The sequence below is a fragment of the Sturnira hondurensis genome, unplaced genomic scaffold (assembly GCF_014824575.4).
Source record: "Sturnira hondurensis isolate 20B ecotype Veracruz unplaced genomic scaffold, ASM1482457v3 Scaffold0006413, whole genome shotgun sequence".
Lineage (NCBI taxonomy): Eukaryota > Metazoa > Chordata > Mammalia > Chiroptera > Phyllostomidae > Sturnira > Sturnira hondurensis.
Window position 1 is genome coordinate 34,983,012 of NW_028079044.1, and position 24,118 is coordinate 35,007,129.

The window sequence follows — 24,118 nt, forward strand, 5'->3', positions numbered from 1 at the left end:
AAGGCAACCATACATTGATATTTCTCTCCCTCTCTCCTTCCCCTCTAAAGATAAATAAATAAAATCTAAAAAAAGAAAAAGAAAAGGCTGTTTATTGATGACCTTATCTAGAATTCAGAACAATTTCCTTTGCTCTTTCTTCCAGAAATATAACCCTATTTTCTCTGGTAAATTCCTTATATCTTGTCCAGATGAGAACTGTCCTAATTAAGCAGCAAGAGAAGTGGTCTCTTCATCTAGACAAGATCAGAGAAACCGACCACCCGGGTTGAGTGATGGATTTGGACATGGACTCTGTTCAACACCGTGACACTCAAACTTCCGAAGAGTGCTTTCACGGCCAAGCTTTGGGAAAGGCCCTTTCAACCAGGGTTGTTGTGCCAGCAGCGTGAGCCTAGAAATGCTGGCAGCAATGGTCTCTCTTCTAGGAAGCTGAAGAATATACCCCCCAAATTTATGTTCATCAGGAACCTCAGAATATGATCTCATTGGGAAATAGAAACTTTGAAGATATAATCCGTGGGGGCTCTCATGGTGAAATAATCCTGAAATAATCCCTAAATCTAATAACTGGTGTCTTTATAAAGAGCAGAGAGGACATATGAAGATACACAGGATAGGCCATGGGACGACAAGAGTAGACAATGGACAGAGGCAGCGATGAGGCAAGGAATGCCAAGAACAGCCAGACGCCATGAGCGGTGAGGGAAGAAAGAGCAAGGAATGAGGGAGACTTTGGAGGACACGTGGGCCTGCTGACCACTTGATGATGGACTTCTGGTCTCCACAACTGTGAGAGGATAAATTTCTTTTCTTTTAACCCATCCAACTTGTGCTATTTTGTTACAGTTAGCCCTATACAACCAGTGCACCTACTATGAATAGAAAACTAGAAGCAATAAAGGCAAGAATAAAAAACAGAACATAGAAGTTATAAAGACCTGAATATTTTTGTGCCTCTGAGTCCTGAAGTATCTACGTTACTCCTTTCCTTTAATTGTCCAACAAATTTCCCTTGTTTTAAGCTCATTTAAATCGAATTTTTTCATCTCTTGTATTTAAAAGAGGCCAAAATAGTACACTATTTTTTGTGAAAAGGTCTTATACAAAAAACTTACCTTCACAAACAGGAACTTTTCCAGTCCAAGTGTTATCGGATCTACACACCCTGTGTTCTGTTCCACCAGCTAAGAAGAAGCCAGGCTGGCAGGTATAAACCAGCGTATAACCATGGGAGGGAAGGTCCATTCCTATGACATTTGCATGAGCAGGAGTTTCTGGCTGTTTACAGCTGTGGGCTGTATTTTTAAAAGAGAGAGAGAGAAATATTCATTTTTACAGACACATTCAGAAAATTTTGAGACTAGAGACATGATATATGTTTAGAGGTACGTTAACATCTTTATATAAATATACTTTAAAATGATGATCCCAATGAGTCAAAGGAAATGTACAAATGTAAATATATATTCTGATTTCATAGATTAGCGTTTCCTAATCATCCAATGAATGTGATATCAATAGGTAAACTGAGGGGAAAAAAACTGTGCATACTTCAGCCCATAAATGTACACTAGACCACCATTTTAAAGAGTCCCAATACACATGAGTATTTTAAAGGGCCTAAAAGGTCTCACAGTAAGAAACGTTTTATCATATGTCAAACTCTGATTTTCTATGCCAGTTTAGAGAATATTAGTTTATGGTACTTTATTATATTTACTTTAAATTAAAACATACTTTCTAAAGTTAAATCCAACCATAGCTCATTATGTCATTCTGATATTAATTAATACTCCCTAATGTAGAAAGTACAATTTAATGTTTTACATGTAACATTTTCTGGATGTATTTTGGGTTCATATGTTAGCAGTATTTTTTTTATCCTTTTAACGTTTTGTCCCATTTCTTCATTTCTTCTCATTCCCAATTCTCTACTTCGATTCCTCTCTACCTGTATCTTTGGCACTTCTTGTCCCTGACCCCCAGTTCACCTGTCTGTGTCTTCTAAAGACCATTCCTTTTCAATCAGAAATAGGTGGCATAAGAATTTTCCCCCCTAAGACAACATTTCCAATCACTTGTTCATGGATAAAAATCCTTAAAGAGTATCTGAACAAAGTGTTCTGTGGATAAATTTGTTTAGGAAAAAAAGTGTTCATTTGTCTCCCAATGGAGATTTACAAAGGTATAAATAACACATTTAACACTATGTGATAAACATTGTATTTATTACATGGTTTATACTTCATATAATTCTGTTAATGAACTATGATCCTCATGAAGTGACTACTGCTAAGGATAAACACAGTTGTCTCTGCTACATTCTTAGCCCCATCATTATGCACATATTAAAATTCTGAGATGCTTTGCAGTAACAGAAGCTGTTTAACTTCATTTAAATCATCATATTCTAAATGTAGGTCATCAAAGAATTTAGATTTACTATGAAGTACTTAGTCACGTTCCACACAGCTGTTCTAAAGTGCACACTGAGGAATTCTTTTAAGGGATTTTGCCACATTTAAATATAAATGAAGTGGGTGTGAAGCACAACTTAATGGGGTGTCCTGCTGCTTTTCAGTGACCTGCAGATTCATGGGGGCTCCCGGGACTATTGGGGTGGTACTGAACACGGCTAGAGTAAATTCTCAGGTCTCATTTGAACTTCAGCAATTCCTAAAAGTTACATACCATTCTCCTCCTGCTTACTCTCTATATTTTCTCCCAAGGGGGCCAGAATTTAAAAAGATGGGAGAGGATATAAAAAAGAGGAGATATGAAGGAAACGAGAGGTAAGTAACTTACCAGCTGAAATTGATTTCTGACTGTAAGTAAGAAAACACTATTTAGTAATGACCTTGGAATCTGTTCTGTTTGTTGTGTACAGCAAGGGTTCTCAGTTTAGGGTCAGTGCACATCTACAAGCTCCAGCAAATCCCGAATTAGTATTCCAATTTTCAGTCGAGGTGCATACTTTCTTACATGGGTATCGTTAGCATTCTTCAAATTCTCAGATAGTTTCACAAGTGATAATATTAAGAGTCACTATGTTGGGGTCTTCTGTATCTGAGTATTTCAGGTTCATAGTATAGATCTATAAATCTAAAAAATAATTATCATCTAAAATTACCAGGTGACTGGACTGAACACAATGACCAGGGCTTTTCACAAAGAACAAAAATGTGCCTCCTGCCTTCTCCCTTCTTTAGCAACAGTGTTTCCCAATGGACACAGGGCTATGGCACAGAAAGAAAATCACATAGATGAACATATAATATATGTTCGTAATAATATAAAACATCAATGTGATGCATCCATTGTGTGGATATACATTGATTTGCATAATTAGAAGAAATATGCATATAAATTCCTACCCGTGATAAATATAATTCCTTAGCCACAATACTCACGTATGCACTCAGGCTGAATTCCACTCCACGTAAGGTCGGGGAGGCAAGTGCGTGTTGTAGAACCCTGGAGAAGGTGTCCTTTTTTGCAATGGAACTGTACAACACTTCCTACCTGTAGCAAAATACAGAGGAATAAAAAAACAGATGCCACAGTGCAACTTCAAATATGGCAACAAACAGAAAAAACATTGAGAAAATATTTCAAAAGCAATTGTGTATGGCAGATGTTGGAGGGCACATAAATTGAAATCTGATTTAAAATAAAACTGGGCGGGGACTTCTGGTCAAGATGGAGGCGTGGGTGGAAACACTGTGCCCCCTCCCACAACTAAATTTAAAGACAGCTAAGTTTTAGAAACAAAAACACTGCCAAAACAGTGACAACTGAACTGTACGGACTTCAACAAACCACTCAGCCAGACGGGTAAGAGGGGCAGAGTCAGCTGTGGAGTGCGGTCGGGCTAGAAAGATTGTTCAGTCTGACCAACCTAGGAGTGGAGGGGGAGGCGGTTGGTGGATCCCAGGTGTGGAGTGGCGACAGGCGACAGGTAGACCCAGTGAGGGTGCAGGGCAGCTGGCTGACCACGGTCACACATTCGCACGCAGATAAACCAAGCGAAGGGGCAAATAGTGAGACACACTGCTCAGGCTAGGGCCCCAGCAGGAATTAGAGCCCGAAAGCACCAGCTGGAAAGACTTTTTCGGGGTCGAGGGGTCGAGGGGCCGAGAGAGGCTCCCAGGCTCACAGAGAGTTCAATGGAGAGACCCACAGGGTCCTGGAGAGTACACGGGCCCACACAGCCAGAAACCAGCACCAGAGGGGCCCAATTTGCTTGTGGGAAGCCGTAGAGGGGACAGAAATCTGAGAGAGAGTGAAGTGGAACAAAGCACCATTTTTTTCCCTCTGACCCCGCCCCCACATGCAGAGTTACAACCCAGCAACTGGGTCGCCCAGCCCTGGTGAACACCTAAGGCTCCGCCCCTCAAACATAACAGGTGCAAACAGACCAAATATTATGACTCAAGAACAGCTCAAAGCCCCAGAGCCTATAATTCTAAGTGACCAAGAAATAGCCAGCCTTTCAGATGCACAGTTCAAAACACTGGTGATCAGGATGCTCACAGAATTGGTTGATTTTAGCCACAAATTAGAGGAACATATGAAGGCTAAACTAATTGAAATGAAGGGAAATGCATGGGAAACCAATAGTGATGGAAAGGAAACTGGGACTCAAATGAAGGGAGTGGACCAGAAGGAAGAAAAAATGACCAAATAGAAAAGAAGGAAGAAACAAGAATTCAAAAAAATGAGGAGAGGCTTAGGAACCTCCAGGACATCTTTAAATGTTCCAACATCCAAATTATAGGGGAACCGGAAGGGGAAGAGGAATAGCCACCAGTGGAAAACTTATTTGAACAAATAATAAAGGAGAACTTCCCCAGTCTGGCAAAGGAAATAGACTTCCAGGTAATCCAGGAAGCTCAGAGAGTCCCAAATAAGTTGAACCCAAGAAGGAACACAGCAAGGAACATCATAATTACATTTGCCAAGACTAAAATGAAAGAGAGAATTCTAGAAGCAGCAAGAGATAAGGGGACAGTCACCTACAAAGGAGTGCCCATCAGACTGTCAGCTGATTTCTCAAAAGAGACTTTACAGGCAAGAAAGGGCTGGAAAGAAGTATTCCAAGTCATGAAATCCAAAGACCTACAGCCAACATTGCTCTATCCTGAAAAGCTTTCATTTAGAATGGAAGGGCAGATAAAGCACTTCTCAGATAAGGTCAAATTCAGGGAGTTCATCATCACCAAGCCCTTATTATATGAAATGTTAAAGGAACTTATCTAAGAAAAGGAAGATAAAAAATAGGAATAGTGAAAGGACAGCAAACTCACAGTTACTAACAACCACACCTAAAACAAAAGCAAACCAAGAGGACAGCTAGATTAGGAGCAGGACCACAGAAATGGAGATCACATGGAGGGTTAGCAACAGGGGAGTGGGAGGAGGAGAAGTGGGGAGAAGGTACAGAGAATAAGTAGCATAGATGGTAGGTAGAAAATAAATGGGGGGAGGGCAGGAATACTATGGGAAATACAGAATCTAAAGAACTTGTGACGCATGGACAAGAATGAAAGGGGGGGAATTGTCGGGGAGGGGTTTGCAGGGTGTAGGGGAGTGAAGGGGGGAATGGGAAAACAGTAATGGCATAATCAATAAACTATATTAAAAATAAAAATAAAATAATATAAAACTGGGCGGGGGGGAAGAAAAACACTTAGATCTCTTTGTGTGCATATCATCATCAAATATTTGAGTGTCCAAAGTTTACATACTTGCCAAACTTTTTGCCACAATATAGAGAAGATATATGGGCAGCAAAAGGTCAATAAACTCCCTGGCTGGTGTAGCTCAGTGGATTGAGTGTGGGCCTACGAACCAAACAACCACAGTTCGATTCCCAGTCAGGGCACATGCCTGGGTTGCGGGCCAGTTCCCAGCAGGGGACAAATGAGAGGCAACCATACATTGATATTTCTCTCTCTCTCCTTCCTTTCCCCTCTAAAGATAAATAAATAAAATCTTTCAACAAAAAGTCAATGAACTACATATAAGTCCAAAGTAGAATAACAGAGAGACTGACAGAGTTAAAGATAGATAAATAAAGATGGATAAAGATAGATATGGAAATAAAAATAACTAATAATATAAAATGCAATATAAAATGCAAATGAATATGGAGACAGAATATTATATTAGATGCAAAAGAGTTTACTGAAGGTTGTAAAGGTAATAGAAATGCACAACGAAAGACATGCAGTTTGCACTGAGTTTTTAAGGATGCGGAATAGAGATAAACATATATAACAATGGTTCTCAAAGTGGGGGCCCAGGACCAGTCACTTCACCATCACCTAGAGACTTGTCAAAAATGCAAATTCTGGGACCTTACCCCAGCCCCACTGCCTCAGAAACTCTTAGGGTAGGAATGACCAATCTGTGTTTTAACAAGTCCCCTAGGTGATTTTAATGAACAGGAAAGGCTGAGAGCAACTGGAATAACAATGGAAAATATAAGTAAATGATGAGAAAAATGCATGGAGGTTAAAACACACATCATGTAGTTTAGCGAAAATGAGACTACATTTTATTGTTTGACATGGAGAGTTCACACAGTGAGCAGAGAAGCTGGGGGTACAATGGGAGGCAATGAAATACAGTTTCAGAAGAAAACAGACTGCAGAGGGATATATAGTTGGCTTTAACTTTGGGTCTTATCTTACTTGAATGATGTATACCTCACCTTTGAGACTTAACTTCCCATCGACAAATAAAGATGATAATATTTTTTTGTCTTGAGATTTGTCTTAAAGATGAAATAAAATAAGATAGACAGTGCACTCCACACAGGGATGGCATACAAGTTTTAAATAAATTCTAGCTATAATTATTAAGTCAGGCATCAGTAAGAATTAAGGGTCTCAAATGGCAAAAGGGCAGGGTATGACATTTAAAACATTTTTTAATTGAAGCAAATTTGCTAATGCTTTCAGAGCAAGTAAAATTGGTATAGAATATAATCTCTTTAGAAAATTAGCTGTCACATGAAGAAACTATTAAACAAAATGAATGATGAATGGTGATTCTGATTATGAGGCTGGAGCTGCCATTTTATAGCTTTGAGTGGGTGAAAACTGGAAGGAGATGGGGCAAGGAAGTTGTTTACCCAAAATATATTTCAAGGAAGAGCCAGAAGGATTTATTCAATGCTTAGAAGTGGAGGATAAGATAAGGGGCAGTTAGGGTTTGCCACTTCAACCTTCCTCCCCAACGGGAGCCTGAGATGCTTAATTGCTCTCTTAGGACTTACCACAGAGACCCCGCCCCTGCCTTCCCCTTAGATCCTACTGCCACCTGCAGAAGCAACATGAGGCTAAGCCTAATGTGACGTAATTTAATACAAGATTCTATTTGGACCCCAAGACTAGCTAAATTCACCATTTTGCATAATCTCATTATCTGCCAGAACTATGCTCCGCCAGAAACATTTAACCCTGATAGTCATTCTTTTATATCCAAGGTTATCCTTTCAGTTACCTTGTACTATGTCTTCCATAACACCGTCACTGTAGCCTTTAGGAGATATCTTATCTCTTCAATGCCGCATTTCGTCCAAAATTACCACATTGCTCAACTCCAGGCAGCACTTGCCGCACTGTATTCCATAGCAACAGAGTCCCTCGAATTGTGTCCCAGAGCCATCCACAGACTCCCTGAGGTTGTGTTATGTGGCACTACAGATTTTCACTTTCTCCTACACCCTAGATTATGTGGCTCATCATGCATATTCTGCAATCTGTTCTTTAAACGGTTCTTCAAAACCCATCACGTCTATCAATCCAACAATCCTACTTTATGCTAGATCTCGGTTCATGGGGCTACCTCTTACCCCTAAACCTACCCTCATTTCATCTACTACCAAATACTGACAGTTTTACCTCCTAATTTTTATCAGACCTTCTCTCTCTCCCCTTACTACTTACATAACCTGCTTTAAGGCCTCAAAATCTTTCCTGCGAGCTTTGTTTCTCCAAAGTGAGCAGATGTCATGATCGCCAGAAGGACTTACCAAACAGACACAGCTGAGCCCCCCTCTCAAGTTTCTGACTGAGCAGAACCTGCTTTTCCAACAAGTTTCCAGGAAGACTGCTGCTGCTTGGTCAGGGACCACACTTTGAGAAAAGACTGCCATAGACAATTACCATAATCATTGAACTTGTCTCCATTTCTCCAGTCCTGACTCATGAAATTGCATGCTATTCTCCCTGTATGCAATGCCTTTCCCAACTTTCTTTTCTTAGTCTTACTCAAAAGATATAGTCTGGGTAGCATTTCTAGAAAGACTTCCCTGCAGCAACTGACTAGAAAAACTGTGTACTTCCTTAGCACCTTTCAAGTTATTAATATTCTACCCATCCTATGAAATCAACTATTCTATCTGATCCAAATCCCAAAATGTTAGCTTCTCTAGTTCAGAGACTGTACGTTACTTAATCCTGTGAACAAATAGCTTAGAAAAGTGCCTTGACAATGTTGGATCAACTGAAGAAATTGAGACTAATAATTTAATATAAAATTTGATTACTTTAAAAGATTTAATAAATCTATAAGTTTTTGAAAGTGCAGTGATACCCCTTCTATGTGTTAGTTAACAAAAGGTTAGTTGTGATTTGTTCTTTGAAGGGTATATTTGGGTAATTTTATCAAACATTTATATTAGTGAGATATAAGAAAACTGTTAAAAATAGCCCATTTTTTTTAACTTTTAAGACTTATTTTCCTCATTCCTGTAAACTTTTCTGAAGTTACCATAAATATAATTTAGATATTAACTAGATACCATGGAACTACAATCTACTTAAAGATTTTATATATATATCAGTAAAAATTGACTAACAGATTGTTGTCATGTTCACACTCATGAAATATCTAATATATCAAATTACATAAATTTAATAATTAAATTTTAATCCAGACTTTGTTGTATTAAAATTAATCATCAAAAGATTCTTTAAATATTAATGCATTAACAATTTTGTCAGTGATAAATCCACTTAGTAATATACTTTACATAATTCTCCATCCTTTTCTGACTTGCTGTGGTAGATCTTCTGACTCTAAATAACTTCTAATACGCATAATATACTTTGATTATTTGTAAAAAAAAAATAAGTAACAGTGTTACTGTAAAATGGTCGGTCAGAGAGCCAGGGAGTCTCAGCAATTGGCCAACAAGTTGGCAGGGGGAGGTTCTTGCACTGAGTGCACAAAAAAGCTAGCAAGAAATTTAGATAGGAAAAAGGCTCCCCTTGCCCATTTGGTAGGAGCGCGGGGGAAGGAGGGGGAGGCAGGCACCTGAGCCTAGAAGTTAAAGTGGCCCTGGGCGGGGATGCTGGGCCAAAGAGGCCTGTTAGTGTAGCCTAAGGAAAGAAGGGACAGTTTGGAAGGTGGAGCCACCTGAAAGGCGTGAAGGTTTGGGAAGTCGATTGGTCATTTGGGGAAAGCACCAAGGGTCTGTCCCACACCCAAGCAATACAACCCCAGGAGAACAAAGAAGTTCTCTTTCTCCTGCTCATGCCCTGCATTCTCATGACGCACTCATTTGTTCTCTCCACGTGCCATGTGGCTGCTAAGGCCTCCAGGATGGGGACTCTCTGTATCTTTCTCTCTCGTCCACCTGCGGATGCACTCACTGGTTCATTCCCACACTCTCTCCCAGGAGTGTACGACCATATATCCCTAGGGGCTGCATGGCAGATGGCCATCGGGGCTCCACTGCAGGCTGAAAGAGGGAGCCTGAAATGGATAGCAGTCAGAACAAGCTAAGCTTGACCTCCGAGCAGCTGCCTGTAGGCTTCAAAGTACTGTAGTTTAAAGTGAAACAAGAACTCTGGACACTGGCTTTTGTCTTGGCCTTGCTGAGGATGGTTGGAATTTTCTATGGCAGGAATAGGAAATGGACTTTGAGACAAGAGTTCGCCATTCTGCTGGATCATGCAGAACCTAAATAAAACCTTTTTTATTTTTTCACCAGCCTCTGCCTCACAAGTTTGGTTTTTGTGGAGACAGGCAGCCAAAAACTCCATTTTTGTTTGGTTACAACAACATCATGAAAATTGGCATTACCTAATTTTTTTGAAGTTAAGGAAAAATAATTTATGTAAGTTTTCCTGCCAAGATTTACTAATAAAAAGTGCTATTTGTCTCTGGCCAGGTTGCTCAGTTGGTTGGATGATATCTGTACAACCATGGTTACATATTTGATTCCTGGTCAGGGAACATACCTAGTTTGCAGGTTCAATCCCGGGGCAGACCATATATGGGAGACAACCAACTGATGTTGATCTCACATTGATAATATTCTTTCTCCCTCACTCTCTCTCCCTTCCTCTCTTTCTAAAACCACCGAACATATACCTGGGTGAGGATTTGTAAGGAGCTCTGTTTGTGTAAGCAGTTATATACAATGTGAAAATTAATACTGAGAACTCTTTTTACATCAGGAGTTAACAATCATCCATATTGTCTTACTTTCACCAGTATTTTAATAAAAATTACTTTAAATCAACCCAAATCAGCATGTTGGATGCAAATGCATTATAAAATTTATCTCATGTCTAATTAGTACATATGACATCTTTTTCAGCTCATTATTTCTTCTTTAAATGTTATATCTCAGTTCCTAAATAATGAAGTTTAGAGAACTAAATACAGGATTAACTGAAATTTTTGCACAAACTTAGAACTTTCTAAATAAAATCTACCTTCCCCTTTCATGATATTTCATAGTAAATGACTCTGCTAGAATATTCATCACTGAATTCATTTGTATCTTATTTTTAATATCACACATTTGTTTAATTTGAGTGTACAGTATAGGTCCCAACTTTCAAAATATGTTTATAGGTAAGGTTTCAAAAATTTATATGCTCTCTGTAATCTATTTTAAGCAAGTTTTCTACTTGTATTTTTATTATGCTTATATTGCACATTATACCCTCCAAAACTGAGAGAACTACTAATAAAAGGCATACAGAAGTTAAGGTTAATAGAACTGAAGGAGAAAAGTGGGATCATAACAATAAAGAAATAGCATGTTTAAGATGAGGTGCAAATGGGGGTTTTCACTGAGCATCGATGTCTAACCCTGGGTTTCCTGGTTCTTAAAAAATTGAATTGTAGGTATCTTGTGAGTTTGTATGAAAAATAATAATAAGATTTTAATACAGCAAATAAAATTTATGGGTTTTTTGTTTAAAAATTTCTGTTGTCATATTCATCATTTAAAGATAATAAGACACTTAGTAACATAGTTGTCTCATTTAATGTACTTACATACTAATTTGGATTATGCACTAGACATCACACAATCAGCGTGGTCATTTTGTTAGGGTTAAATATTTTAGTGTTAAATATTTTGGGGTTAACCATCTAAGAGTCAGATTCAAAACATTTCATTCATACACACACACACACATACACACACACACACGTATATATATAGCTTATATATGTGACAAGTCCTAAATCTAAATAATGTGTCTTCCAAAGCTCAGATCTCCATTTAAAGAGTGATACAGCACTTAATGAAATATATATTTGGCATTTATCCCATAATTAATCTACATGTTATATCAATCATTTTGACAGCTACTCCCTTCACTGCCAGCCTATTTCTAGCAAAAATTGTTACAATTTTAGAGAGTTTAGATAAAAAGATAAATTACAATGCTATTTTTTTCAATGCTAGAATTTTCATCATCTCTATCAAAAGGTGATATATTCTTATATGTTAATAGTTATTTCTATGTCCACAAAAATCTATCAGTATTATAAATCTATACAGGCAAGGAGAGTGGATAAATGAACACATTAAAGAGAAAAAGAAGAAAATGATTGGAGTGCTATTGCAGTCATAATTTTCTCTTTTTTCTTGTCCCTCCAAGAAGTGGGGTTCCTATAGCTCTTTCTGCTTGACTCTCTATTGCCACCTGATAAAACCAGTGGTGGATACAAAAGCTAGAACATTCTGATTCTCTCTCTGGAAATTTGGAACTGAGGTGGAGGCAATTAATCACTTTCTGTGACTGAAGTGTAAAGAGAAATGATACACCCCTGGCCATATGGCCAATATGCAAAGAGAGAAAATGAAGTAAACACAGATGAGTGGAAAAGACTGAGTACTGTGGTCCAGGTTCTAAATTCTGGGCTGGGTGAGTCTCACTTGAATCCTTCTCTCGTGGCCTCAGACTTACCTGCTACGTGGCATGTAATGCCTTTAGGGTTAAGCTCACTCGAAACAGTTTCTGTTACTTGCAAAAGTTTTTCTTAACCAATAAAGATGTCTTTTCTGGTTATATAAGACCATTCGTATTTGGAATATTAATAAATTAAGAGTAATTAGAATCAGAATTTTTAAAATTCTGTTGGCTCTCTGCAGATTTAGGAAATACAATTAGTGCACACCAGAGGGGCAAAAGTAGGTTTAGTAGTTTGCATGGAGAAAGTACGATAATTAATAAATAATAAAACAAGAATACACTGTTTTGCATACTCACAACTGTAAACATACTCTTGCCCCACCCTGTATATATAGTAAATATAATTGGTATACATAAACACACAAACACATATACTGGCCATATGCATGTACAAAAGTTGATTTCTAACTGAACATTCTCAATATATCATTTGCAATTATAATAGAGGTTAATACAGTTATATATAGACTTTAGCATATTTAAAATTTAGCTTATTCATATTTACCTAGATAGAATGTAATGCTCTAATATATTTTTATTAACCAAATAATATGGATTCAGAGTTAAGTTCATTTTTAAATAAATTTTTAATGATAATAGAGTTCTTAAAATGCAGACTTAAGGATTCTATTCATTCTTTTGATTTTATTTTTTCCATTCCCATTTATCCACCCTATGCCCTCTTCCACCTCCACTCACCATTTAATTAGATGACTATTCCAAACTCAATTTTGCTCATTTCTATTTCCATTATTTCAGAGCTAGTTTACGAGAAAGAACCCGTGTTTTTTCAGAAAGTCACCTGATCCTGTGTGCAGACAGTAACGTCGCAGTACTGTACTCTGTGAGGACACCATTAGTGACTCACTCTCTCACCACAGCCACGTCACACTCTATTGTAATTTCTTTGCCTATATGAGGAAGACTGATGCTGTTTAGCTACTGTCCACGTTTCAGGATTTAGATCAACTGGTGAAACATTTCTGTACATAGGCATTTAAAGTTTTCTAGAACATCAATACAATAGAGGCTGAGACACTTCTTTCACACTTTTAGTATCTAGACGGGCCTGAGGCAAACTGGAGGAACTAGAAATGCTCTCAAATCAGTGTCCATACTGAGCCTGATCTGTAGATAAATGGAAAGTATTTTTAGGCCCCAAATATGGCACCTTTGATGAATACTCTCTTTAGAAAAGATGTTCTTCAGGTTCACACTGAATTCCACACAAAATAGCACAATTTGAAAACCCTGCAACACAAAGCGGCTGGGTGTTGTGGAATTGGACAATTTCCTTTTGGAATCAGTATGCACTTTGGCTCCCCTGAGGCCCTGTAATGAAAACCTTGCTGAATCTCTACAGAAAATCTAAATTGGAAAAGAGAGAACAAGAAAGTCGGCCACACATGACTGGGCGTGCTAAAGAACTGTAATTCAACCATGCAACTACGTATCGTGTAACAATAGGTTATGGTTAAATTATTTTCTCAGATGGTTCTCACATCAATGACAATGTGTAAAAAATATTTTGGTATTATATACACATTATCAAACAAAAATATTTCAGTCTTATTGCCTTACCGAACAACCAAGTTTTACGTAGTAGGTAATTCTGTCTCAGTGGCCTCTGCTTTCCCCTCGTTCGTCCGTACTGTTCCTCATTGTCCCCACGTCTTCCTGTAGTATGTACTCATCCACCCCCTCCTTACTCTTACTCCCCCTTGCCTCCTGCTTATGGATTTTCCTATGCTCATAGCTATTCCCAATGCTCCTTTACCCTTATGATCAGTTAGGCTATTATTCTTGAAGCCTATTTTTCTTCTATTCTTCTTTCACTTCAACTCTATTTGAGGCCTGTTAACTTTTATAAATATGTTCCTAAACGCAGACATAAGTGTAACTTTTCCTCTGTTTGTGTCAACAGGACTTCATGTGCATGAACCAATAAAGCCCTTATGATGCAGTTTGATGTTAAATGGAAATATTTATTTAAAGCACTCACTTGAAATCCAAATGTATTGTTCTGAGATCCATGCCGTGGCACCCCTGGGTTTTCACACGAGGTACGAGTGGGCTCTAAAATGAAGATTAAAAACATAAGATTTCTTCAAAATTTATAGTTATATCTAAATGTATATTTCTCTCATACAAAACTATTTTAGGTGATAACAGCTTTAATGAAATGGCCCTGGATTACACTCTCTGTAACACGAGAGTATCCATCTAATAGCATTTTACCATGGACAGAAGCCTACTAATAACGCAACAAGAAATTCAGGTAAATTACATTTTAGATAAATTATGCAATTCTTGAACTCTGAAACCCTGTAATATAAAAGCACTTGATGTGCAGCCCTGGCTGGTGTAGCTCAGTGGATTGAGTGCAGCCTGTGAACTGAAGGGTCGCTGGTTCGATTCCTAGTCAGGGCACATGCCTGGGTTGCAGGCTAGGACCCCAGTGGGGGCCACATGAGAGGCAACCACACATTGATGTTTATCTTCCTCTCTTTCTCCTTCCCTTCCCCTCTGTCTAAAAATAAATAAATAAAATCTTTATTTAAAAAAGCACTTGACATGCAACTAACTCTGTGGATAAAAATTTAAAGAAAAATGAAGGAAGAATATACACATAAAATATTTGTCTAAGTAAGGACTTTGCTACATTATAATCTCAGGTATAATAATATTCCCCTGAAGAAGTAAGAGTTTTTTCCAGTCACAGGACTTAGTTATTTGGATTATTTTACTGACATCTGTAGGAGATTCAAGCATGAGAAGGGTAGGGCTGTGCATCTCTGAATTGGCTAGTTTGTATGACAGGTTATCTGGTTAGTTTGCCAAAGGTGGCATTTAGTTTTAGGATTATAGAAATGTTCTTGACTAACTGCCAGTTATAAAAATAGTCACATGGTTGTAAAGTAAGCATAGGGGACAGAGTCAATAATAATGTGATAGCTATGTATGGGGCAAGATGGCTACTAGACTTTTGGAATGATCACATGTTTATAAGGTATATAACTGTCTAATCAACATATTGTACACCTGACTCTAATATAATATAGTATGTCAAATGTAATAAAAAGTAAATTCATTTGCCCTGGCTGGTGTGGCTCAGTGGATTTAGTGTGGAAGCAAAGGGTCGCCTATTTGATTCCCAGTCAGGGCACATGCCTGGGTTGTGGGCCAGGTTTCCAGTAGGGGGCACATGAGAGGCAGCCACACATTGATGTTTCTTTCCCTCTCTTTCTCTCTCCCTCTTTCTAAAAATAAACAAATAATAATTTTTTAATTAATTCATTAAAAAATGAACTTAGAGCCATTTTAAAATCAATACATCTTTGGTATATTTTTTGGAGCAAGTTTAATTTCATTTGAATAATTTTTATTAATGCTAAAGATCCGTACTGATGTTAGTAGTTAATAACACTAGTACTAGGAAAGATTTTGTCTTTTTCATTTTATTGATAAACAACAAAAAAAAGTATTTCAAGTGTTTCTTCTGCAAGTTTTCCATGTTAAAAGTAATATCATGTCTACCAATGTTCACTTTCAGGGTCTTCTAATTTCTTCTATATTTTATATTCGTTTTTCATATTTAGTCAAATCTAGCTTATAGGTTAAAGAAACCCATTAAATGTCACTACCATCTATTACACCCAAAATTACGAAGCATGATCAGCCTTTCACTGATGTTACCTATGCAATGAGGTGCCGAGCCGCTCCAAGTGCCGTCTGCTTGACATATTCTGGTGCTTGATCCCACTAATATGAAAGGCGAATTGCAACTGAATGAAACCTCTGACTGGTAGATAAAGCTTTTGCCTTCTCTCTTTCCCTGGGCAGGTATACCAGGGTCACCACAAAACTTTGCTGAAGTGAAAAAAAAAAAAGACAAGTATAACAAAGATTTAGAACGCATTGGAGTAAACGGTGCTATCCACGTCAATTTATCCCAATGCGTTTTTTAGCTTTTGTCTACATGACTACTGAATGTTCAACTCAGTATACTATTTTAAAAAAATAGTCTGATTCAGATGTTTTTCACCCAATCCTTTTAATAATTGTAGGGTTTTTTTTTAACATTGACCAGAATCAAGCCACACAGTATCTGTACATACAGGCTGCAAAGTTGAATGTAACCCTGAAAAGGCATGTGCTCCTCAGATAGCTGTGTCAGAGAGAATCAACCCATGGCATCTAGGTCATACTCACAGAGTGCTCTGTGAGTAAAATGCACGGTCACTTGTTTCCCAGTGTACTGCTGACAGAGCATACACCCCACTGTTTTGGTGCCTTCCTCTTCAAAACACTGTGGGGAATTTTGAGTGTTTATCTTTAGGAGAAGACCATCAGATTCCAAAACTACACAAAACTAAGGAAACTCAATGGTCTACAATATCTAAAGGGATCTACTTGTCAGGATTTTTCACCCAATTGACTAGATAATTCCATTCAATCTTTTTGATTAATTAATTTCATTGATCTCTCATATTAATAGCATTTTTTTAACTACTGAAAGACAGTATTCTAGATAGTTGTAGATGCTTGGACTTATCAGTAAATAAACTAAGATTCCTGCCCTTGTGGATCACCTGTATTTGTGAAGAAAGCAAACATTAAACACAATTAATAAAGATAATGTATGGGGAGGTGATAATGTCTTAAGAAGACAAATATTCAGAAGGAGATCAGGACTGTGGATGCATGGATGAGATAAATGGCGAGGGCTGGGAGGGAATTTTAAATAGGGTGACGAAGGTGTCTCTGAGAAAAGGTTTGTGGGAACAAGGAGTTTAGCCATGCTGGTATCCCGGGGGAGAGCATTCCAGATGGAGGAAACAGTGTTGCCAGCACGTTGGAGGAAGAGTAAGGCCAGTAAGTCCGGAATGGAGTGAGCACGCTGCAGTGTCATAGGGAGTAAAATCAGATGGTTTCAAACCTGGTAGATAACCAAGGCCTCTGTATACTAGGTTTCCAATTTATTTTATTGCATTAAAAATAGATGACAGATAATCAGTTACCATTTTAACTATTTTTAAATGTACTCAATTTTTAATTTGTAGATTCTGCATCTAAAAACTTATCTTCTTACAATGCAAACAAATAGCAACAATAAAACATAAACTCTGCCCTAAGATGGCTATAGGTTGGATGATCACAAAATGCATTATCCAAACCAAGGCCCTTTTGGGAATGAAAGGGAGCTTCTAACTGAATCAGACAACTATGGGGACAAGAAGAATAACTAGCAATGCTCCGGGCAAACTGGAATGAATGAATGTCCTAATTATAGAATATCTCAGTCTTAAGCTCAATGTTCAAATAAAGACTTTTGCTGAAATTCAAGACACTACAAGAGACTTCAATTTTTCAACACTCTTTTTTTACAAACTTTTTTCCTTTTTAAACACTTCAAAGTGATAATAAATAATAAAATCAAATAAGTTGATGGAAAAATTGAGAGTAAAGTAATACAGGTAAAATAAACATTTTTACTGAATATTATTTCAATTTTCACCATTTCTAATATATACAAGTACTTCTAACAATATAACATAAAACCCTAGGCTCCCAGGCCAGGCTCCTCGTCTTACTATTACATCTTGAGTACACTGTAAATTGAGTAGTGATTTCCTCAGGGATCATTACAAATGGGCACTTTAACTTTAGCATTGTTTCTATTGCCAAATTATTTCGCAACTCATTTTTGAAGAGTTTCTCTTACACATACATTTCCGCTGAGTCACTTACCTCAAAATCACATCTTAATCAAAAGAGAAAGAAGAGAAACACACCCACTCACACTCCCCAGTGCTGTCCCCATGCTCATTGTTCTGTTTCTGTCTGTAGATTTTCATGTCCTAAACAAAACTGCCTATGGGTGTCAGGCTTAGAGGCTTAAGACAGTTTATTTTCAAAGGCTTCAGATCACAATGACAAAAATTGTAACATAAAATGACACGCTTTGAACAGATTTAAAAAGACTTTTCTCTTTATAAAGATCTGAATGAATGCACTTGCCTATTCAATGGATAAGAGAACTGTCTGCTAAGTCGACCTTCTCTGAACTAGAATGCATATTCAGTCACTTCCTGGCAGTGTGACCGTTGGCCACATAATGATGTAGCCTGTTCCCTAAATAATGACAGTGTCCTCACTATTTGATCTCTGAGCCCAACTGTCATTATCTATTAAAGTGTCAGGACTGAACATATTTACCCAGAGGTCTTGTTATATGTAGTAAAATTATATATGTAAAATAATTGGGACAAAGTTAGCCCTATTATATTTGTATAGTTATTATTATTTAAATGTCAATGACAAGAATTTTTTTATTATTTGTATTTTAATAGGTCAAAAAATAAAACATCATTATTGAGAAATGTTTTAAAATAATATTATGATGAGTGTTTTATTTCGGAGAATAGTGTCTATTTCAGAACACTTGCAAGAGGTAGGAGCTCCTTCTTTCTTTCTTCGGCGTAGAATTCCATTGTGTATATGTACCATAGTTTTTTGATCCATTCATTCACTGACGGGCACTTAGGAGAAAGCATTATGCTGAGTGAAATAAGCCAGGTGTTGAAGGACAAATACCATATGATCTCACCTTTAACAGGAAGCTAAACAACAAAACAAAGAAGCAAGCAAAATATAACCAAAGACACTGAAATAGAGAACAGACGGACAGTGACCAGAGAGAAGAGGGGAGGGAATTTTAGGGGAAATAGGGGAGGGATTTAGAGGAACAAATATAAAGGATACATGGACAACAACTGAGAAGGGTGGAAATGGGAGGGAGGGGGGAGCACGGGGAGCGGGATGGGATGGGAGTAATAGGCAGAAAACTCTACTTGAAAAATAATTAAATAAATTTTAAAAATTAAAAAAAAAGGAAAAACAGAACCCTTGCAAGAAATAGATGGAAGTAGATGATGGAATTCCAACACAAGGCAATACACATAGAACACGCTCAAAAGGCTGTTGCGAGTGGGAATGCCACAGTCCTCTTGAGATACCACTCTACAATAATGTGGCAGCTAATATTTATTAAGTGCTTCCTATAAGCCAGTTATGGGTACATAGGAGGGACTCAACAAATATTTTTTTTTAATGAAAAGAAACACCAGAGAAGGTAAATAGAATAAATATTACTGTCATCCTTTGAACTTCCCAGAACTTCCTAGGGACCATCAGACTGGATTTACAGAACAACACTGTGTTCTAGGAAAATGCAAAAGAAGCTGAATGGAGGGATGGGCAGCATCCCACGCTGTTAAGATGTGTCACTGTGAGGTCTGCCTGTGGATGCCAGGGAAACCCATTTTACGGTAGAAAAATGAAGCACAGGGAGAATGAGGCTATTCCTGTTTCAGAAGTAATCAATGTGGGCATTGGGGTTTACCCCAGACTGTCTGATTCAAGCCACTCAATAGCGAGAGGTATTGAGTCCCCGTGGTGGAATTGGTCCCCGTGGTGGAATGCTTTCAATCCAAGATGGAGCCCCAAACTGTTCTGTAGAAGATGTCAGAGGAAAATATTACAGCCTGCATTCACATTTTTCTCACCTAAGAAGCCTCTTGATTGAGATTTTCTCTTTTNTATTCCTGTTTCAGAAGTAATCAATGTGGGCATTGGGGTTTACCCCAGACTGTCTGATTCAAGCCACTCAATAGCGAGTGGTCCCCGTGGTGGAATGCTTTCAATCCAAGATGGAGCCCCAAACTGTTCTGTAGAAGATGTCAGAGGAAAATATTACAGCCTGCATTCACATTTTTCTCACCTAAGAAGCCTCTTGATTGAGATTTTCTCATTTATATCAAACAAACTTTGCCATAAACTCATTTCTATAATACCTCCTTGTTCCCATCTCTGTGTAAGCAGCTGTTGGGAACCACCCCACCTGGTTTCAGGAATTGTAACTGCCTCCCATGGCTAAGTGAGTGACCTCTGGAATTCAGGCCACAGGAGACAAAGCTTGTCTCTGGCAGCAAGCGCTGCTTCTGCTTCTTGCCCTGCCCTCAAAGCATGGTCGATGTCCACGGTGGGTACGACCCCTCAGAGAGGGGCAGCCTAGGCCAGACACGATCACTTGGGAGGCCATCATGGAAGGACTCAGGGGGCTGCAACAAAGAGGGAGCGATGGACCCTCTTCTCCCCAGCTATTGTGACATAGCCCAAGTCCCCATTTCTATCTGGGAGAAGTGCTTCCTGGCTCTGATCCACTTAAGCCTAAAATCCTATGATGGGGAAGGCAGTGCAGCCCTGTGCTGGAAAGGGCGGGTATCAGGCATAAGAAAGAATACGTAAAAATCCTGTGAAACCTGCTTTGTTTAGAATGCTCTCATTTAATGATAAGGGTCCGAGCAAGAAATTGGTCCCTCGGAGTTTTATGGCTCGTTAGCTATCTGACCCTGACTGAGAATAAGCCCTCATAGTTCTCTGAATGCTATCTATTGTTTGATCCTTACCTGTATTCTTGTACAAATGAACCCGATAAAAGCCCTTTGAGCAGAGGGGGCTCTAGGCCCATCCCCTTTGAGGGATCAGCCACCTTTCCTCCCCAAGCAGATAATGTCTTGGTAGTGTTTACTTTCATCCATGGGGGACGGGGGGACTTTGTGGGCAAAGTTGCCCCCACAAGCAGCTGTACACATTGATTTGTTATTTGGTGTGGGAGAGAGGCCATGTGTCTGTGTGTGTGTGTGCCTGTCAACTGAGTGCCTTTTTTCATTAACTGCAATGTCCATTCTTTCCCCGACTGCTTAGTTCCATAATATACCAAGTACCGTAAATGATTCTGTACTGTAATGCAACATTGCTTTACCTTCTACCCCTGCACCAATACCAAACTGCCTTAGGTACTACAGCACTCTAAGTTTTGATATCTGCCCTGGCTGTGCTACACACCTGTGACACAACCCGAGTGCAGGGCATCATTCACATAAACATGGTATGTAACATGTAGAGTGTGTTAAATGGAGAAANATGATAAGGGTCCGAGAAAGAAGTTGGTCCCTCGGAGTTTTATGGCTCCTTAGCTATCTGACCCTGACTGAGAATAAGCCCTCATAGTTCTCTGAATGCTATCTATTGTTTGATCCTTACCTGTATTCTTGTACAAATGAACCCAATAAAAGCCCTTTGAGCAGAGGGGCCTCTAGGCCCATCCCCTTTGAGGGATCAGCCACCTTTCCTCCCCAAGCAGATAATGTCTTGGTAGTGTTTACTTTCATCCGTGGGGGACCGAGGGACTTTGTGGGCAAAGTTGCCCCCACAAGCAGCTGTACACATTGATTTGTTATTTGGTGTGGGAGAGAGGCCATGTGTCTGTGTGTGTGTGTGCCTGTCAACTGAGTGCCTTGTTTCATTAACTGCAATGTCCATTCTTTCCCCGACTGCTTAGTTCCATAATATACCAAGTACCGTAAATGATTCTGTACTGTAATGCAACATTGCTTTACCTTCTACCCCTGCACCAATACCAAACTGCCTTAGGTACTACAGCACTCTACGTTTTGATATCTGCCCTGGCTGTGCTACACACCTGTGACACAACCCGAGTGCAGGGCATCATTCACATAAACATGGTATGTAACATGTAGAGTGTGGTAAATGGAGAAAAAGGAAGGGATGACAGGAGATGGTGAAGGAGAAAAAAGCGTAAAGGGCAGTGTTATAGGTCGACATATAAAATTTTAATTATGATGATCAGAGAAGACAACAACGAGAATAGATATTCTGAATAAAAAAAAACCCAAACAATAAAAGAAAATTTCCAGGTGAAGTAAAGAGTGAATACACGAAGGACTGATGCCAAAGCAAGGCTGAATGCTCAGGGAAAGGTAAGAGGAAGCCTGGATTAGGGTGGATGAGGGGGTGAAGAGCAGGCCACTATGAGATCAGGGAAATAAGGAAAAGGCTGTGTGAGACTGTAGGCAGGCACTTTGGCTTCTCCTGTGAATGAGCTGAGACTGGAGGAGGCTGTGCCCCTCAGTTAGCTCTGCCTCACTTCAAGGCCGTAGGGCGCTCTTCCACCTCAGGCTGGGAAAGAAAAGCCTAGGAATAGGATAGCAATTAATGCCTCTGAATGAGTAGCACCCACATCACGTGCTGAAATAAGTTACATAAAACAGAAATCTGGCTTTTTTTTTGTTTTGTAATCTTACAGATTAATCTTAAATGATATGTGCAAGGATATACAGTATATAGCAACCTCTATAACCAGTAACAATCCCTTATCTCTGTGCTCACCTTAGCAGTTTTAGGCGTCTAATCACAATCATTATCACAGCGAACGCCATCATAAGAACTTGATTTCAATGAACATGTAGAAGTAACATGAATTTATTACAGAAAGAGATTTGGGATTAAAGTAAAGCATTCAGCTGTGATACACCGGACTTAAATAAGAACAATTTTCTGGCAGATTAATCTCAGAGGTTCTCTATTTTGAGGAATAATTTTGAAAATTAAGAAAAGTTTGCAGACAAAGCAATTTAGTCTAAACGTTAGAGTTAAATCAGAAGAAACATAATGGCTGAATTACATGAAAAGTAGCTACGCTGGTAAATACTGATTTTTTAAATTAAACTTTACACATTCAAAGGAGGAAGCTCATATTTATTCTGACGAAGTTAACATTTTTTAAGTAACCGTTGTCATCTAAGTAAAATAACTCTAAGAGAGTGAAAATGGGAGAAATGTAAGTATGGAGATGATACTCACGTAAGCACTGCGGAACTTCCCCGCTCCAGGTACCGTTCCCGACACAGGTCAAAACAGCAGGAAAGGACAGCTCATAGCCGGGAGAACAGATGTAGCTAATGCTGAAGCCCCAGTCAAAATTGGTTCCTTCCAACCTTCCGTTAGAGATCTGGGGAGGCGCTGGGCAGGTAACAGCTGCAATCACATCAGAAGCGATTAGACCCCGATTTTGAAGTATCCTGGGTGTAAAAAATAAACACATGCCAATAGGAGAAGCATTGGTGCTACTTTAACCTTTTGGAGGACACTATGGTGTGTGACATGTTTTATTCTCCTGGTCGTATTCCTGAAAGATCCCTGGAATTAGTCCCTCTAGAATATAACTCCTTGGCAGTATTTGGCTACCGAAGGTCAGAGATTCTCCTACAAGACAACAAACTGCCTGACATCTCAGGGAAGACACCTAGAAGGTGATCTCCATCCAGTACTGTCACTGATACATTATTGGTTTTATATTGTTTTCCGATGATGTTTAGACAGAATAAAGAGCTGGGTTGTTTGGCTCTACACATAGTGTGCCAGCATGGTAGTGAGGCATGTGGTAGTAATTATATGATATTTTTGAAAACACAAATCATGTTATCTCATTAAAATATCGAATTGTTTCTATTATCCACTTAGATTCATAGGTTAAAACTTAGTGTAGAATATTTAAATGCATTATCAGATTTTTAAACATTTATTTAAAAAAGTATTTTAAGTTGTCCTCAAGCAGAGGTCAGTCGGCTAAAGTGACAGAGATGAGGGGGAAAGAAAGGTACCAGCTACAAAACTCTGAAAACAAGGAATAATTATATGACTAGCAACATATTCGAATAATTTTTGGACTTGTGTAACATTGTTATTATCAGGATCAATTAATTGTGTGTGAAATAGCTTCTAAAATATAAAGTGTCTATTCACATATCTTCATGTCCTGGTTATAGTGATTGGATTCCCACACTATGATGTCAATAAGAAAAACACACATTGAAATTTTTTGTGTTTGATTCTTTGTTAGATGCCAGGGAGATACAAACCTATCAATTTATGTAGAGAGATACCTAATGGAAAATCTAAATTATTTTTAAAAATTAATAGTATTATTACATGATATAAGTTATGTGACATTGCAA

The 24,118-nt window shown here is 38.5% G+C and overlaps 1 protein-coding gene across 3 annotated transcripts in view; it reads right to left on the reverse strand.

Moving 5' to 3' along the window:
* Positions 1 to 24,118, reverse strand: part of CSMD3 (CUB and Sushi multiple domains 3) — a 935,029-nt gene that overhangs the window by 18,946 nt on the left and 891,965 nt on the right. For all 3 annotated transcript variants that reach the window (XM_037048422.1, XM_037048421.1, XM_037048420.1), the window contains 5 exons: positions 22,965 to 23,138; positions 15,933 to 16,106; positions 14,239 to 14,312; positions 3,414 to 3,525; positions 1,119 to 1,298 (listed from right to left, as the gene is read on the reverse strand). In XM_037048422.1, the coding sequence (XP_036904317.1) occupies positions 1,119 to 1,298; positions 3,414 to 3,525; positions 14,239 to 14,312; positions 15,933 to 16,106; positions 22,965 to 23,138 (714 nt within the window). The remainder of the gene's footprint in view (positions 1 to 1,118; positions 1,299 to 3,413; positions 3,526 to 14,238; positions 14,313 to 15,932; positions 16,107 to 22,964; positions 23,139 to 24,118) is intronic.